Raw genomic sequence first — 16,777 nt, forward strand, 5'->3', positions numbered from 1 at the left:
ATATTGTGTTGACACATTATTGAGCATGTCCATAATTTGGGGACATGAAAAATGCTTTCCTTGATTTTTGCCTTCCCTTTCTATATATTTGGGTTTGCTTTTTTTTTTTTCTTTTCATTTTTGGAAAAATATTGAATGCTTCACAAATTAGCATGACATCCTTGAGCAGGGGCCATGCTAATCTTCTCTGTATTGTTCCAATTTTAGTGTATGTGCTGCTGAAGCAAGCACTGAGTTTACTTTTCATGTATTTTTTTTTCTTTTGCCTTTATTCTTTCTTTTCTACATAAAAGATCTATAGAGTAACTAGCAAATGTAGTAAGATTTCTCTTAGGGTACCACAGACCTCTGAAGCAAGCTGGAGTAATACTTCTTTTTCTAGATTGGTCTTCTGCTCCTGGTCACACCATTTCATCAAAGTACATTGGAAAATTCAGCCATTCAGTTGATGAATCCATTAATTAAGTGTTGCTATTTAATTGAGCTGAATGGCTCCAGGTTCCCTGGACTAGTGGAATCTGTGATATCTATCTATCTATCTATCTATATCTATATCTATATCTATATGTCTATATATCTATATCTCTATCTATCTATCTATCTATCTATCACAGCCATGCTGGCTGTTTCTGTCCGGGAGGGGCAGCAAGCTGGGAGTGCCTGAGGGGGTGGCAAAGCTGTGGGCAGTGGTCCATCAGAGTCATGTGTTTTAAGTGACATGATTCTATAATAGTATCAGGTTGTTTCTAGGCAGTGCAATGAAATATTGTGTGATATTGGATCCTACTTCCTAATGACCTTATGATTTAAATAGTTTCTTTTAAAAATTTTAATGTTTATTTTGAGAGAGAAAGAGAGTCAGCAAGTGGGGGGAGGGCAGAGAGAGAGGAGAGAGAGAATCCTAAGCAGGCTCCATGCTGTCATCACAGAGTCCAACACGGGGCTCGATTTGATGAACCATGAGATCATGACCTGAGTGGAAACCAAGAGTCAGACACTTAACTGACTGAGCCAACTAGGTGCCCCTTAAATTGTTCCTTTAAAATTTTTTTCATTTTAGAGAAAGAGAGAGACAGTGTGTGCAAGCAGGGGAGAGGGGCAGAGGGAGAGCGAGAAAGAGAGAGTCTTAACCAGGCTCCATACTCAGCGAGAACCCCACACAGGGTCTGATCCCATGACCTTGGGATCATGACCTAAGCCAAAATCAGGAGTTGGATGCTCAACTGACTGAGCCACCCAGATGACCCTAAATAGTTCCTTTTTAAACTGACTCCTAAAACATTTTTCAAGGGAAATGTAGCTTGAACTGCCTGTACCATCTCCTTACTGGTATTTTTCAATATTAGCCTATTGTCTTCTCTAAGCTTATTGACTCTCAGCACAAATGAAATTAGAAATCCCAAGACACAATTCTGTCTCTTATACCTTTCCTCTCTACTGCTACCTTCCCAACCTGCAATCATTCCAGTTGTGTCTTTCCTAGGCTTTGGGTCACTGTAATGTTTTGGAATGAACAAAACATCTATAGCAGTACTCAGTAATTTTTCAAGAGAATTTAGTGTGCTCCCCCTTTGCAACCATTGAACATCACATACTAGGAGGAAATTTTTCCTCTTATATTTCACTTTAGAAAAACATACCTGGGTGAGAGCCTTAAAGGTCTCGGTGTACACTGGCTCCAAAGATACCCCACTTGTCTCTGCAGCATGTTGGATTCGGTATAGCCACTTCCGCCTGGCACAATTCCTCAGGTTCTCAGTAGGGCTCCTTTCTAAAGAATTCATCAGGAACTCCACAACACTTTCCAGAACATGATCTTCATTGCCCCTGAGTTCAGATACAACCAACTGTATGTATTTCTGAAATTGTTTTGAAGACATCCTCACTTCTTGACCAGGGTGTGGCTTTGGAAATTGGATGTGTAGTTTAGCTAAAAGACATAAACACAAAATGAAGAACTAATCAAAAGTTCATTTATCTATGGGGGAAATTTTCATTCCCCTTTTATAGCAGACTGAAGCCCCTGACAACTGCTCCCCATGGAAAACCAGGTATATCAAAGGTATCTCAAAGTCTAATGAAACATCTTACAGTGACTTCCTGTATTGAACTCACAATATCCTGTGTCATCTTCCCTGTTTCTGTTTTGTTTTTTTAACTCCACCGCTCAGCCAGATGAAACTCCAGGGTCAACTCTGACTCCTCCCTACTTTTTACCTTCCATATCCAATAGGCCACTTAATCCTATCCTGTTAGCCTTTGGCAATATATCTTGTTGCCACTCCTCTCCATTCCTAATTCCATAATCCCAAACCAGTCTTAGTCATTTTATACATAATTAGATTACCAATAGTAAGTCTCAATACATATTTATAAAATTAAATTAAAACAACTTACAACAAAAAGCAGAATCAGGCCTATAAATACAGAGAACAAACTGATGGTTGCCAGAGGGAAGGTGGGTGGGGAGATGGACAAAAAGGTTGAAGGGGAGTGGGAGATACAGGCTTCTTGTTATAGAATGAATAAGTCACAGGAATAAAAGACATAGCATAGGGGATATAGTCAATAATATTGTAATAGCTTTGTATGGTGACAGATGGTATCTACACTTGAGGGGAGCATAGCATAACAGATAGAAAAGTTGAATCACCATGTTGTACACCTAAATCTAATGTAACATTGTGTGTTGGTTATACTTAAGTAAAAAAATTAATAAATACATACATGCATACATACATACATACATATATACATATCACACAACTGGAATGAACCTCAAAGGCACTAAGACAAATTTATGGCTTTTATTAATCATGGTATTTAAACAATCATAAACACACTCCCCAATTATTCTAAAGAATAAAAATATATCAACATGCAAAAACAAAAACTAAAATGAAAAATAAACACAATTTGCAGTATGCAATTCCCTGGTTCAAACTCCTACCATATTCAGTGACAGATGACGATATACTTGAGGTAAGCATAGCACAATATATTGAGAAGTTGAATCACTATGTTGTACACCTGAACCTCATGTAACATAGTATGTTAACTATGCTGAAATTTAAAAATTAAAGATAAATAAAAATTAAGAGATAGGGGAAAAAGTCCTACCATATACAGATCCAGTTCATTTTCCAATAATATCTACCCATAACACCATATAGAAATTATTTGCTCTAGTATCTCCATTCTACTCATGGTCTTGACAATGCCTTACACACTTCTGCATCCATATCTCTTCTATTTTTTTAATTGTACAATTATGAATGTGCTACCAAACTTAAGCATTTGCAATAACACATCTTACTCCATGCTCCTACCCTGTTTCATCCCCTGCCCCCCCACAGCCCCACCAATAACCTGCGATTTTGCTTTTGCATTATCTTTCCCTTCCTTTTATTTTCCTAGTAGTGTTATTGTGTGTGTGTTTGTGTGTGCACTTCTAAACAACATGTAGTTTAGTTTGGCCTATTTGTAAATTTCAGGAAAAGGACATCGTACTATATATATATATATATACACACACACACACACACACATACATACATATGCACACATACATATGTACATAGATGTGGATGAAGCTAGAATGTATTATGCTAAGTGAAATAACTCAATCAGAGAAAGACAAATACCATATGATTGCACTTATATGTGGAATTTAAGAAACAAAGCAGATGAACATATGGGAAGAGGAGGAAAAAAGAGAAGAGAGGGAAACAAAACCACAAGAGACTTTTTTTTTAAATACTATTTTATTTATTTATTTGTATTTATTTGATTTTATTTTTTATTTTTTAAAATTTACATCCAAATTAGTTAGCATATAGTGCAACAATGATTTCAGGAGTAGATTCCTTAGTGCCCCTTACCCATTTAGTTCATCCCCCCCCCCCCAACCCCTCCAGCAACCCTCTGTTTGTTCTCCATATGTATGAGTCTCTTCTGTTTTGTCCCCCTCCCTATTTTTATATTATTTTTGCATCCCTTCCCTTATGTTTATCTGTGTTGTCTCTTAAAGTCCTCATATGAGTGAAGTCATATGATTTTTGTCTTTCTCTGACTGACTAATGTCACTTAGCATAATACCCTCCAGTTCCATCCACGTAGTTGCAAATGGCAAGATTTCTTTTGATTCTTTTTGATTGCTGAGTAATACTCCATTGTATACATACACCACATCTTCTTTATCCATTCATCCATCCATGGACATTTGGGTTCTTTCCATACTGTGGCTGTTGTTGATAGTGCTGCTATAAACACGGGCGTGCATGTGTCCCTTCGAAACAGCACACCTGTATCCCGTGGATAAATGCTTAGTAGTGCCATTGCTGGGTCGTAAGGTAGTTCTATTTTTAGTTTTTTGAGGCACCTCCATACCGTTTTCCAGAGTGGCTGCACCAGCTTGCACTGCCACCAACAATGCAAAAGAGATCCTCTTTCTCCGCATCCTCGCCAACATCTGTTGTTGCCTGAGTTGTTAACGTGAGCCATTCTGACAGGTGAAGGTGGTATCTCATTGTGGTTTTGATTTGGATTTCCCTGATGATGAGTGATGTGGAGCATGTTTTCATGTGTCGGTTGGCCATCTGGATGTCTTCTTTGGAGAAGTGTCTATTCATGTCTTTTGCCCATTTCTTCACTGGATTATTTGTGTTTTGGGTGTTGAGTTTGATAAGTTCTTTATAGATTCTGGATACTAACCCTTTATCTGATATGTCGTTTGCAAATATCTTCTCCCATTCTGTCGATTGCCTTTTAGTTTTGCTGATTGTTTCCCTTGCTGTGCAGAAGCTCCTTATTTTGATGAGGTCCCAGTAGTTCATTTTTGAAAACCACAAGAGACTCTTAATGATAGAGAACAAACTGAAAGTTGATGGAGGGAAGTGGGTGGGAGATTGGCTCAATGGGTGATGGGCATTAAGGAGGGCACTTGTTTTGATGAGCACTGAGTGTTCATATATATATGTGTGCGTGCGTGTGTGTATGTATATATATATAGTTTTATGGGACTTATTTTTTTTTAATGTTTTTATTTATTTTTGAGACAGAGAGAGACAGAGCATGAGCAGGGGAGGGGCAGAGAGAGAGGGAGACACAGAATCTGAAACAGGCTCCAGGCTCTGTGCTGTCAGCACAGAACCTGATGCGGGGCTCGAACTCATGAATCGCGAGATCATGACCTGAGCCAAAGTCAGACGCTTAACGACTGAGCCGCCCAGGTGCCCCGGGACTTACTTTTTTATTCCACATCATGCTACCATATCCATCCATGTTGTTCCTGTAGCTGTGATTCATTCATTTTCACCACTGTATACTATGTCATTCTGTGTGTATACCACCATTGATTTATCCTCCTGTCAGTGGGCATGTAGGTTGTCTCCAGTGTTTTGCTATACATGTCTTCCAGTATGCATGTGCAAGTTTCTTTGACATTCATTATAAATTAATAAGTCATAGGGTATGTACCCTTCTTGTTTACATTTCAAAATCTCTCCTTCCTGAAGAAGGCTCCCACCACGATATCTCCTTCCTTTGGAAGACAAGCATCTATTCTATACCATATGTTTGACAATTAACAAATACTGCCTATTATTTTTGGTCCTCCTACTGATGAAGGTTTCTCATTTTTGTGGTTAGACTTTTGTTGATTTTTTTCTGAGTTTATACTATTTATTTATTTATAAGTTTATTTAAATTTTAGTTAACATACAGTGCAATTTAGTTTCAGGAGTGGAATTCAGTAATTCATCACTTACATACAACACTCAGTGCTCTCATCAAAACAAGTTTCCTCCTTAATGCCCATCACCCATTGAGTCAATCTCCCACTCACTTCCCTCCATCAACTTTGTTTGTTCCCTATCATTAAGAGTCTCTTGTGGTTTTGTTTCCCCTCTCTTCTCTTTTTTTCCTCCTCTTTCCATATGTTCATCTGCTTTGTTTCTTAAATTCCACAAATGAGTGCAATCATATGGTATTTGTCTTTCTCTGATTGAGTTATTTCACTTAGCATAATACATTCTAGCTTCATCCACGTCTTTGCAAATGGCAAGATGTCATTCCTTCTGATGACTAATATTACATTGTATAGATATACATGTACATCTTCTTTTTCCATTCATCAGTCAGTGGACATTGGGCACTCTCCATAGTTTGGCTATTGTTGATAATGCTGCTATAAACATTGGTGTGTATGCACCCTTTCAAATCTGTATTTTTGTATCCTTTGGGTAAATACCTAATAATGTAATTTTGATAGGGATTGCATTACAAGTGTAGATTGCTTTGGGTAGTATAGACATTTTAACGATGTTCTTCCAATCCATGAGCATGGAATTCTTTTCCATTTCTTTGTGTCCCTTTCAATTTCTTTATACTTTTCAGAGTACAGATCTTTTACCTCTTTAGTTAGGTTTATTCCTAGGTAACATTGTTTTTGATGCAATTGCAAATGGAATAGATTCCTCTATTTCTTTTTCTGCTGCTTCATTATTGGCATATAGAAATGCAACAGATTTCTGCATGTTGATTTTATATCCTGCGACTTTGCTATATTCACGTATTAGTTCTAGCAATTTTTGGTGGAGTCTTTCAGGTTTTCTACACAGAGTATCATATTATCTGCAAATAGTGAATGTCTGACATCTTCCTTGCAATTTTTATGCTCTTTATTTCTTTTTGTTGTCTCATTGCTGAGGCTAAGACTCCCAGTACTATGTTAAATAGTAATGGTGAGAGTGGACATCCTTGTCTTGTTCCTGACCATAGGGGAAAGTTTTTCTCATTGAGGATTATATTAGCTGTGGGTCTTTCATACGTGGCTTTGATGATGTTGAGCCATGTTCCATCTATCCCTACTTTGTTGAGGGTTTTTATCAAGCATGGATAGCATATTTTGTCAAATGCTTTTCCTGCATCTGTTGACAGGATCATGTGGTTCTTATCCTTTCTTTTATTAGTGTGGTGTATCATGTTGATTGATTTGCAAATATTGAACCAGCCCTGCATCACAGAAATAAATCCCAGTTGATCATGGTGAATAAGTCTTTTAATGTATTGTTGGATCCAGTTTGCTAGTATCTTGTTGAGAATTTTTGCATTCAGGAAAATTGGCCTGTAATTCTCCTTTTTAGTGGGTCTTTGTCTAGTTTTGGAATCAGGGTAATATTGGCCTCAGAGAATGAATTTGGAAAGTTTTTCTCCCATTTCTATTTTTTGGAACAGTTTGAGAAGAATAGGTATTAACTCTTCTTTAAATATCTGATAGGATTCCCCTGGGAAGGGATCTAGCCCAGGACTTGTTTGTTGGGACATTTTTGATTACTGGTTCAATTTCTTTGCTGGTTATGGGTCGGTTCAAATTTTGTATTTCTTTCTGTTTCAGTTCTGGTAGTTTGTGAATTTCTAGGAATTTTTCCATTTCTTCCATATTGTCCAGTTCGTTGGCATATAGTTTTTCATAGTGTTCTCTTATTCTCTTATAATTGTATTTCTGTGGTGTTGGTTGTGATCTCTCCTCTTTCATTTGTGATTTTATCTATTTGGGTCCTTTCTCTTTTCTTTTTGATAGGTCTGGCTAGGGGGTTATCAACTTTGTTTATTCTTTCAAAGAACCAGCTCTTAGTTTTGTTGATCTGTTCTACTTTCTTGTTTGTCTGTTTCTACATCATTTATTTCTGCTCTAATCTTTATTATTTCTCTTCTGCTGGCTTTAGACTTTATTTGCTCTTCCTTTTCTAGCAATTAGGTGCAAGGTTATATTGTTGATTTGGGACCTTTCTTGCATCTTGAGATAGGCCTGAATTGTAATATACTTTCTTCTTAGGACTGCCTTTGCTGCATCCCAAAGGGTTTGGACTGTCATATTTTCATTTTCATTGGCATCCATGTATTTCTTTATTTCTTCTTTAATTTCCTGGTTAACGCATTCATTCTTTAGTAGGATGTTCTTTAACCTCCATGTATTTGAGGGCTTTTCAAATTTTTTCTTGTGGTTGATTTCAAGTTTCATAGTGTTGTGATCTGAAAGTATGCACGGTATGATCTCAATCTTTTTGTACTTATTGAGGACTGGTTTGTGACCCAGTATGTGATTTATTCTGGAGAATGTCCCATGTGCACTAGAGAAGAATGTGTATTCTGCTGCTTTTGGATAAAATGTTCTGAATATATCTGTTAAGTCCATCTAGTTCAGAATGTCTTTCACAGCCATTGTTTCCTTGTTGATTTTCTGCTCAGATGATCTGCCCATTTCTGTAAGTGGAGTGTTAAAGTCTCTTAGTATTATTATCAATGAGTTTCTTTATGTTTTTAATTAATTAATTTATATATTTGGGTGTATCAAGTTGGAGGCATAAATATTTATAATTGTTAGTACTTTGTCTTTAAAAATTTTTTAAATGTTTATTTATTTATTTTGAGAGAAAGAGAGAGAGAAAGTGTGTGTGTGTGTGTGTGTGTGTGTGTGTGTGTGTGTGTGTGTGAGAGATTGGGGGAGGGGTAGAGAGAGAAGGAGACCAATAATCCCAAGCAGGTTCCACACTGTCAGCATAGAGCCTGATGCAGGGCTTGAACTCACAAAATGTGAGATCATGACCTGAGCCAAAATGAAGACTTGGACACTTAACTAACTGAGTCACCTAGACACCCCTATAATTGTTAGTACTTCTTGATCAATATACCCCTTAATTATGATATAATGTTCTTATTCATCTCTTGTTATTGTCTTTGTTTTAAAATCCAGTTTTTCTGATATAAGTATGGCTACTCTGGCTTTCTTTTGATGTCCATTAGCATGATAGATGGTTCTCCATCTCCTCACTTTCAATCTGAAGGTGTCTTTAGGTCTAAAATGAGGCTCTTGTAGGAAACATATAGATGAGTCTTGTTTTTATCAATGCTGATACCCTCTGTCTTTTGATTGGAGCATTTAGTCCATTTACATTCATAGTGATTTTTGAAAGACATGAATTTAGTGCCATTATTTTACCTGTAGAGTTGTGGAGTCCTCCTTAAAATTTCTTGCAGGGCTGGTTTAGTGGTCATGAACTCCTTTAGTTTTTGTTTGTCTGGGAAACTCTTTTTATTTCTCCTATTCTGAATGTCAGCCTTGCCGGATAAAGAATTCCTGGTTGCATATTTTTCCCATTCAGCACGTTGAATATTTCCTCCCACTCCCTTCTGGCATGCCAAGTTTCAGTGGACAGGTCTGCCTCTAACCTTATGTGTCTACCCTTGTAGGTTAAGGAACTTTTGTCCCTAGCTGCTTTCAGAATTCTCTCTTTATCTTTGTATTTTCAAATTTCACTATGATATGCCATGGTATTGTTCTATTTTTGTTGATTTTGAGTGGCATTCTCTGTGCTTCTTGGACTTGAATGCCTATCTCCTTCCCCAAATTAGGGAAGTTCTCAGCTAAAATTTGTTCAAATAAACCTTCTGCCTCTTTTTCCCACTCTTCTTCTTCTGGGACTCCTATGATATGGATATTGTTTTTGCTTTCTAGAATCACTGAGTTCCCTAAGTTTCCCTTAGTAATCTATTAGTTTTCTTTCCCTCTTCTTTTCAACTTAATTATTTTCCATAAATTTATCTTCTATATCACTTATTCTCTTCTCTGCTTCTTCAATCCTCATTGTGAATATATCCAGTTGGTTTTGCAACTCCGTTATAGCATTTTTAATTTCAGCCTGACTAGTTTTCAGATCTTTGAGCTCTGGAGGATGGGTTTCTCTGGTGTCTTTTATGCTTTTTTCAAGCCCAGCTAGTAGTCTTATGACTATTGTTCTAAATTCCTTTTCAGATATATTGCTTATATCTATTTTGAGCAAGTCCCTGGCTGTGATTTCTTCTTGACCATTCTTTTGAGGAGAATTCCTCCCACTTGTCATTTTGGCTAAGTTTCTGTCTTTTGCATGTTTTGAAAGCTTGCTATGTTTCCTTCACCTGAGAATAATACTGTATTAAAAAGGGGTCATACACTGTCAAGAGCCTGGCACTTTAGGAAGTTTTTTTGATGTATGCTGTTTACCCTCTGCTGTTGCATTTTGGCTGCTCTTTCCCACTTGTCAGTCCTCTACAGAGCTCCTCCTTGCTTACAGTTGGGAGTATTTGGATATTCAACTAGGCGTGCTTTGATTTGTCTGTTAAAATGAGCCTCGCACCTGCCGCACTATCTCCTTCCGACCAGGGAGATCCTTCTGCCAGTCCACAGATTGATTTCCTGGGTGCTCCAAGTGACCTGACCTCAATACAGCTGTGTTTGAGGAATGAAGAAGGCCCAAGGTCCCCCTACTTCTCCGTCATCTTAACTTCTCCCCTCTAGTGTGAACTTTTGTTAATTTTTGCTCTATCACATCCATTCGTCTTTCTATTACTAGTATCCCAAATTTTGTTTTGGGGAAACTACTCCATTCTCATCTCACTTCGTTTGTTTGAGTAGGATTCCAATCATGGTTCTAGAGATGTAGCATGCATCTCAGGCCTAAACCAGTCAGGACATTCTATTCCTTCAGGCAGAGTGGTTGGTTTAGTCCAGACTAATGCCAAACTCTTTGCTAGCAAGAGGATATTTTCCTTTTTATTCCCACTGGACTGGAGGATGTGAGATTGTACCTGGACTCAACAAGGGGGAAGGCTGTATGAAGATGAGTCAAAACATAGAAAAGAGCAAGATCAGACTGAAAAAGAAAAAGAAAGAAGCAGACACTTGTCCTCATGTCATTATTTGAACTCCCAAATCTGTGTTCTGAACTAGCCCTGGACTTTTCTATCATATGAACCAATAAAGTTTTTTTTTGTTTGTTTAACCACTCTAGGCTGGGCTTCCTATTACTTGAACTCAAAGGGTCCTAACTGATATAGTCTTGAATTAAATTAACTTGTGGGTTCTTCCTCTTCCATTTCCTCCTCCTCCTCCTCCTCCTCCTCCTCCTCCTCCTCCTCCTCTTTTTATTCCTTTCCCTTCTTGAACAATTAGGTCCTAAAGCCATTGGTGAGGTAAGGCATGGTAAGCATTTGCTCCTGGTCAAAGTAAGCCCAGTGGCGCAGAATAGGGTAGCAGAAATCCCGTGGGGTAAGGAGGGCATTGTTCAGGAAGTGATAGGCATGGGTTGTCAGAGCCTGAGCAGGTGAGGATGTTACCCAGGTGCAAGGGCAATCTCAGCCTATGTGAGTCAAGAGGGTGGCCCTGCAGAGGTGGTTTGGCTTGGGGTGTGAGAACCCAAGCAGGATGAAGAGGATACCCACATGGGGTAGATGCCCAACATGGGGTATTAGGCCTGAGAAGAGTGAGAAGGGTATCCAAATGGAAGGACAGTTTGATTTTGGAAGTCAGAACATAAACAGAGTGAGGAGGGTGTCTGTGTATAGGGGCAGCCCAGCATGGGGAATCAGGACCCAAGCAAAATGAGGTCTTCCAGGTAGGACTTAGCTCAGCATGAGGAATCAGAAGTTTGATTAAGGAGAGCATCTACATGAAAAGGTCTCTTGTCACAGAATGCCAGAACTTAAGGGGATGTATGAGAGGCATCCTCGTGAGGTGTGTGTGTGGGGGGAATGTTGTGGGATGTTAGAGCCTGAGCAGAGTAAGGAGGGCAACTGGGGGAAGGGAGATTAATACAGGGTGTTGAGACTTAAGTGTAGTGAGAAGGAAAGAACATCAGTGTGGGGGAGAGGACAGTGTGATGGGAGATTAGTTCCATACAAGAGGACTGATTAGATAAATAAACAAATTTAGGATAATACAAGCAAGAGAGAAGAAGAGAGCTACAAAAAGGGAGAAAACTAGAATGAACTCTGTTACTATTTTGGACTTGGAGGTATGAGTGTGAACTTACAGTTATTTTTTTCTTTAAAGAGTTTACTTTTAAGTAATCTCTACACCCAATATGGGCCCCAAACCCACAGCCCTGAGATCAAGAGCCACATGCTCCACCAACTGAGCCAGGCAGGTGCCTTGAACTTACAGCTTTTAATATTAATAGATATTTACAGAGATATGTACAGATGTAAATTTTTGTGTACACAGACACACACACACACACTCCCTATGAGAAACTTGGGAGCAGGGACCTGGAAGCAATGAGCATGTATAGAACCAAGATCTTGGGATGTCTGGGTGGCTCAGTCAGTTAAGCATCCAATTTCGGCTCAGATCATGATCTTATGATTTGTGAGTTCAAGCCCCCACATTGGGTAAGCTGGAGCCCTGCTCTGGGCTCTGCACTCTCTCTCCCTTTCTCTGTGCACCTCATGGGATTCTCTTTCTTTCCCTCTCTCTGCCCCTCACTCACACTCTCTCTCTCAAAGATAAACAAATAAATACATAAATAAATTTTTAAAATCATTAAAATTGTACATTAAAAAAAAAAAAAAAAAGAACCAAGATCTTGGCCTCTAAATACGATTCTCCACTAAAAGAAACCAAGGTTCCTTAGAGAAATGGGTGATTCCATGCTGGCAGTAGGAAAGTATAAGATGAATCTAGAACATCTCATTGTGCAAAGCAAGGAAGTACTCAAAGAATGATGGATACATGTTAAAAGGACACAGGAAATATTCTGTCAGTTTCTTAATATAACTAAAAATATATCTACCCTATAGCCCAGAAATCATACCGCTTGGTATTTATTATAAAAGAAATAAAAACATGTATCTGCACAAAAGATTTGTGCAAGATTGTTTATAGCATCTTTATTCATAATAGCCAAGAAATGAAATCAGTCTAAATGACTACCAGTTGAAGAATGGACTAACAACCTATAGTTTATTCATACAACAGAATACTACTCAACAAACAAACAAACAAAATGAGGAAATTGTTGGTACACAAAACAACATGTAAGAATCTCAAGAAAAAAAATATGCTGAGTGAAAGAAGCCTTACACAAAAGGGTACATACAAATGATTCCATATATATGAACTCAGAGAGATAAAACATATCTGTAGTGGAAAACAACCAGAAGGGTGGTTGTCTTGGGGATTGGGTGGTGGGGATTGAGTGAGAAAGAGGCATGAGGGAACTTAGTGTTCTATATGTTAATAGGGGTATTGGATACACAATCTATGTATTTGCCAAAACTCAGTGAATGTACACTTAAAATTTGTGTTTCATTTGTTTAATTTTACCTCAAAAGAAAAAAAGCTGTTAACATATATTGAATTCTAATTAAAGATACACATGCCAAAGTGTTTAGGGAGGAGTGTATTGGGGTCAGCAATTTATTTTGAAATGTATAAAAAAATAAGAGAAATGGAGGGATAAAGAGATGAATAAATAATTTTTAAAAGTGTAATAAAATGTTAATGATAGAATCTAGGTGATGGATATATAGGTGTTCACTATAAAATTCTCTCAGCTTTGCTGTATGTTTGAAATTTTTCATAATAGAATATTGGAGGGAAGGGGAAGACATAAAATTCAGACTGAAAGGACTCCCATTGGTCAAATCTGAGACAATAGGAACATTAAAATAAATAATGATAGTGTTGGATTACAACATGTTGAATAAAATAGGAAACCATGAATACATACTGTTATAACAAATAAATAAAAAGTTTGATAAGGAAGAGAATGTTTCTGGGGCACCTGGCTGGCTCAGTCAGTAGAGTGTGGGATTCTTAATCTCGGGGTTGTAAATTCAAACCTCACATTGGGTGTAGAGATTACTTAAAAATAAAATATTTAAAAAGAAAAAAAGGGAAAGTTTCTATGATTTCAAAGTACAACCACAAAAAAAATCTATTAATTACAAAGGGAGAAAGAGTAATTTTTAAATGGAAGGGACTGATAGATATCATCTTTAAAAATTTTTTTTAATTCCAGTGTAGTTAGCATACAGTGTTACATTGGTTTCAGGTGCAACATAGTGATTAAACAATTCCATATGTTACTCAGTGCTCATCAAGATAAGTTCGTCTTTAAGGCCCTTCAGCTACTATTTCACCTAGCCGCGCCACCGCCCCCCCTCCCCAACCATCTATTTGTTCTCTATAGTTAAGAGTCTATTTTTCGGCTTGTCTCTCTCTCTTTTCTCCGCTTTGCTTGTTTGTTTTGTTTCTTAACAAATTATGGCTGAATTATTCAGCTATATAAAAGAATGAAATCTTACCATTTGCAACAACATGGATGGAGCTAGAAAGTATAATGCCAAGTGAAATAAGCCCGTCAAAGACAAATACCATAAGATTTCACTTGTTTATCCATTCATCTATCATGGACACTTGTGCTGCTTCCATAGTTTGGCTATTGTAATAACGCTGCAATAAACATAGGGGTGCATGTACCTTTTTGAAATAGTGTTTTTGTATTCTTTGGGTAAATACCCAGTAGTTTGATTACTGGATTATAGGGTAGTCCTATTTTTAATTTTTTGAAGAACCTCCACAGACATCATGTTATTATCATGGGACTTCTGCTAGGATTCAATGAGAAGAACATAGCATCACTTACGTGACATTCCTGGTAAAGATGAATAATCTGAATTTAATCATAAGGAAACATTAGACCAACCTAAAAGGAGGACATACTATAAACAAACAGCCTATAATCTTCAAATTGTCAAAGACACGACAATCAAGGAAAGACTGAAGAGTTTCTTAAAGATCCCTTGTTGGAGAGTAAAGAAACAGCAGTTGTTTTACACTAACTACTTGTCCGGTTTTCAGTTTCTTTAAAAAACACTATGTGGGATGCCTGGGTGGATCAGTTGGTTAAGCGTCCGACTCTCGATTTCAGCTCAGGTTATGATCTCACAGTTGGTGGGTTTGAGCCCCTCATTGGGCTCTGTGCTGACAGTGTGGAGCCTGCTTGGGATTCTCTTTCTCTCCCTCTGCCCCTCCCCTGCTTGCTCTTTCTCTCAAAAATAAATAAATATTAAAAAAAAAAAAAACCACTATGTGAGTTTTTCAATGAGATTTTTCTGAATAAACATGGTTCATAAGTGTTCAAGATTTCTGGAATTTGGTTACAAAATGCATCACAAAAATTTCATAACATTTTATTTTATTTTATTATTATTTTTTTAAATATGAAATTTATTGTCAAATTGGTTTCCATACAACACCCAGTGCTCATCCCAACAGGTGCCCTCCTCCATACCCATCACCCACCCTCCCCACCCTCCCACTCCCCATCAACTCTCAGTTTGTTCTCAGTTTTTAAGACTCTCTTATGTTTTGGCTCCCTCCCTCTCTAACCATTTTTTTTTTCCTTTCCCTCCCCCATGGTCTTCTGTTAAGTTTCTCAGGATCCACTGACGAATGGACAAAATTTCATAACTTTAAGAGAGTTAAATGTCCTACTTATATAGAAATTTTTATATTAAAGTAAATTTTATCATTTAATAGGAAATTAGAGGGTATATATATCCAGAAATGTTAACAGCTATTCCATGGGAAGTAATGGGGAAAGAGTGATCTATTCCATTAAGTTCTACAGTGTAGACAGGTCACATGTTTTACAGATTTTATATGTAATATTTCTCCTCTAAAGATTGAGCTGTATTAGACAAGAATAAACAGGGAAATTACCAGCTAAAAGTTTCAAGTTGCCCCCTCTATATAGACAACTTCCATTTTGAGAATACCAGCAGAAACATTTATAGACACTTCTAATTCTGTGGCTTTATCCTATTTCTCCAATTTTTATCCAATTTTTAATCTTGGACACAGAAATAGATAAGAAGGGTAGAGCAAAACAAAACAAAATGAAACAAAGAGCTATTTGAAGATTTGCTGATCAGTTATTAGCTAATGTTTGAATTTGGAATTTTCTCCCTTTTTAAAAGAAGCTAAATCTGCCTTTCTTCTTCCATATGGCCATCAGCTCAGCAATCATCTCCTCAGGCCAGGTGGCTACCAACATGTGTTCAGAGAGAGTCATTTTGTATAAGCCTACCCTTGCAGGGAATAATTTGTTCTTCCTGCTTGCAGAAATTTATTTCTGGCAGCAGTTTCTGTCTCCTCATTACTTTCCTCATTCTCATTTGCTGGGCTTAACCCATTACATTTTATACTTTCTACCTATCCCTACTGCTGTACTTCACTCATATATATTGGAACTTCCTTATAATGTCATCCTCAGGTTTCTTAAATTCTAGAAATTATCACGTCTAACTCCTTCATTTTACAAATGAGGACCCCTGAATCTATTGAGGTTCAGTAACTTCTCTTTGGTCCTGTGACCATTAAGTGAAAGATCCAGTATTGGAACCCAGCTCTCCTGACCATTGTGTGGTGTTTTCCTCTATAGAACATGGTTTTATATTATAAAATTTTCCCACTTTATAAGTGGAAACCATCTCATTGTGCCCTTTGAAATTCCATTCTTTGGATGCAGTCTAAGACAAGTAGTGTAGTTTAATGTCAAGTTTGCAGAAGATGTAGTGAATGAAGAACACATGACAATTGATAAACTTAGGTACATTTGAAGATAAATGAATACAATAATTTTTTAAAAGGTTGAAGAACTTAACTAACCCTGATCATTCTTTCTTTCACTTACTATACACTTTAAGAATTGGAAATCTAATATGCAAGAGTCACCAGATAAATCCTTAAACCCAGTAAAAAGCAAAATCATTTATACTAGAATCTAATCAAATGAATGAGGAAACTTATTATACTAGAATAAGAATTTTAGTAACTTTTTATTGGGAAGTTTGATCAGAAGAGAAAAATGTAGTATAGGACAAGAAAAGTCATTAAGGAGAATTTAGTGGTTAAGTTAGTAAATTCAGGAGAAACTTGCAAGCCAGACCGACT

The 16,777-nt window shown here is 37.3% G+C and overlaps 1 protein-coding gene and 1 non-coding gene across 14 annotated transcripts in view; both read right to left on the reverse strand.

The window, feature by feature from the left end:
* Positions 1 to 16,777, reverse strand: part of EFCAB5 (EF-hand calcium binding domain 5) — a 166,696-nt gene that overhangs the window by 33,371 nt on the left and 116,548 nt on the right. For all 13 annotated transcript variants that reach the window (XM_042916289.1, XM_042916292.1, XM_042916287.1 and 10 more), the window contains one exon: positions 1,641 to 1,930. In XM_042916289.1, coding sequence (XP_042772223.1) covers positions 1,641 to 1,930 — 290 coding nt within the window. The remainder of the gene's footprint in view (positions 1 to 1,640; positions 1,931 to 16,777) is intronic.
* On the reverse strand, positions 125 to 231 carry LOC122207525. Its single transcript, XR_006196926.1, has one exon. It is a non-coding gene; the product is annotated as a U6 spliceosomal RNA (small nuclear RNA).

Source organism: Panthera leo, chromosome E1, assembly GCF_018350215.1.
Source record: "Panthera leo isolate Ple1 chromosome E1, P.leo_Ple1_pat1.1, whole genome shotgun sequence".
Taxonomy (NCBI): domain Eukaryota; kingdom Metazoa; phylum Chordata; class Mammalia; order Carnivora; family Felidae; genus Panthera; species Panthera leo.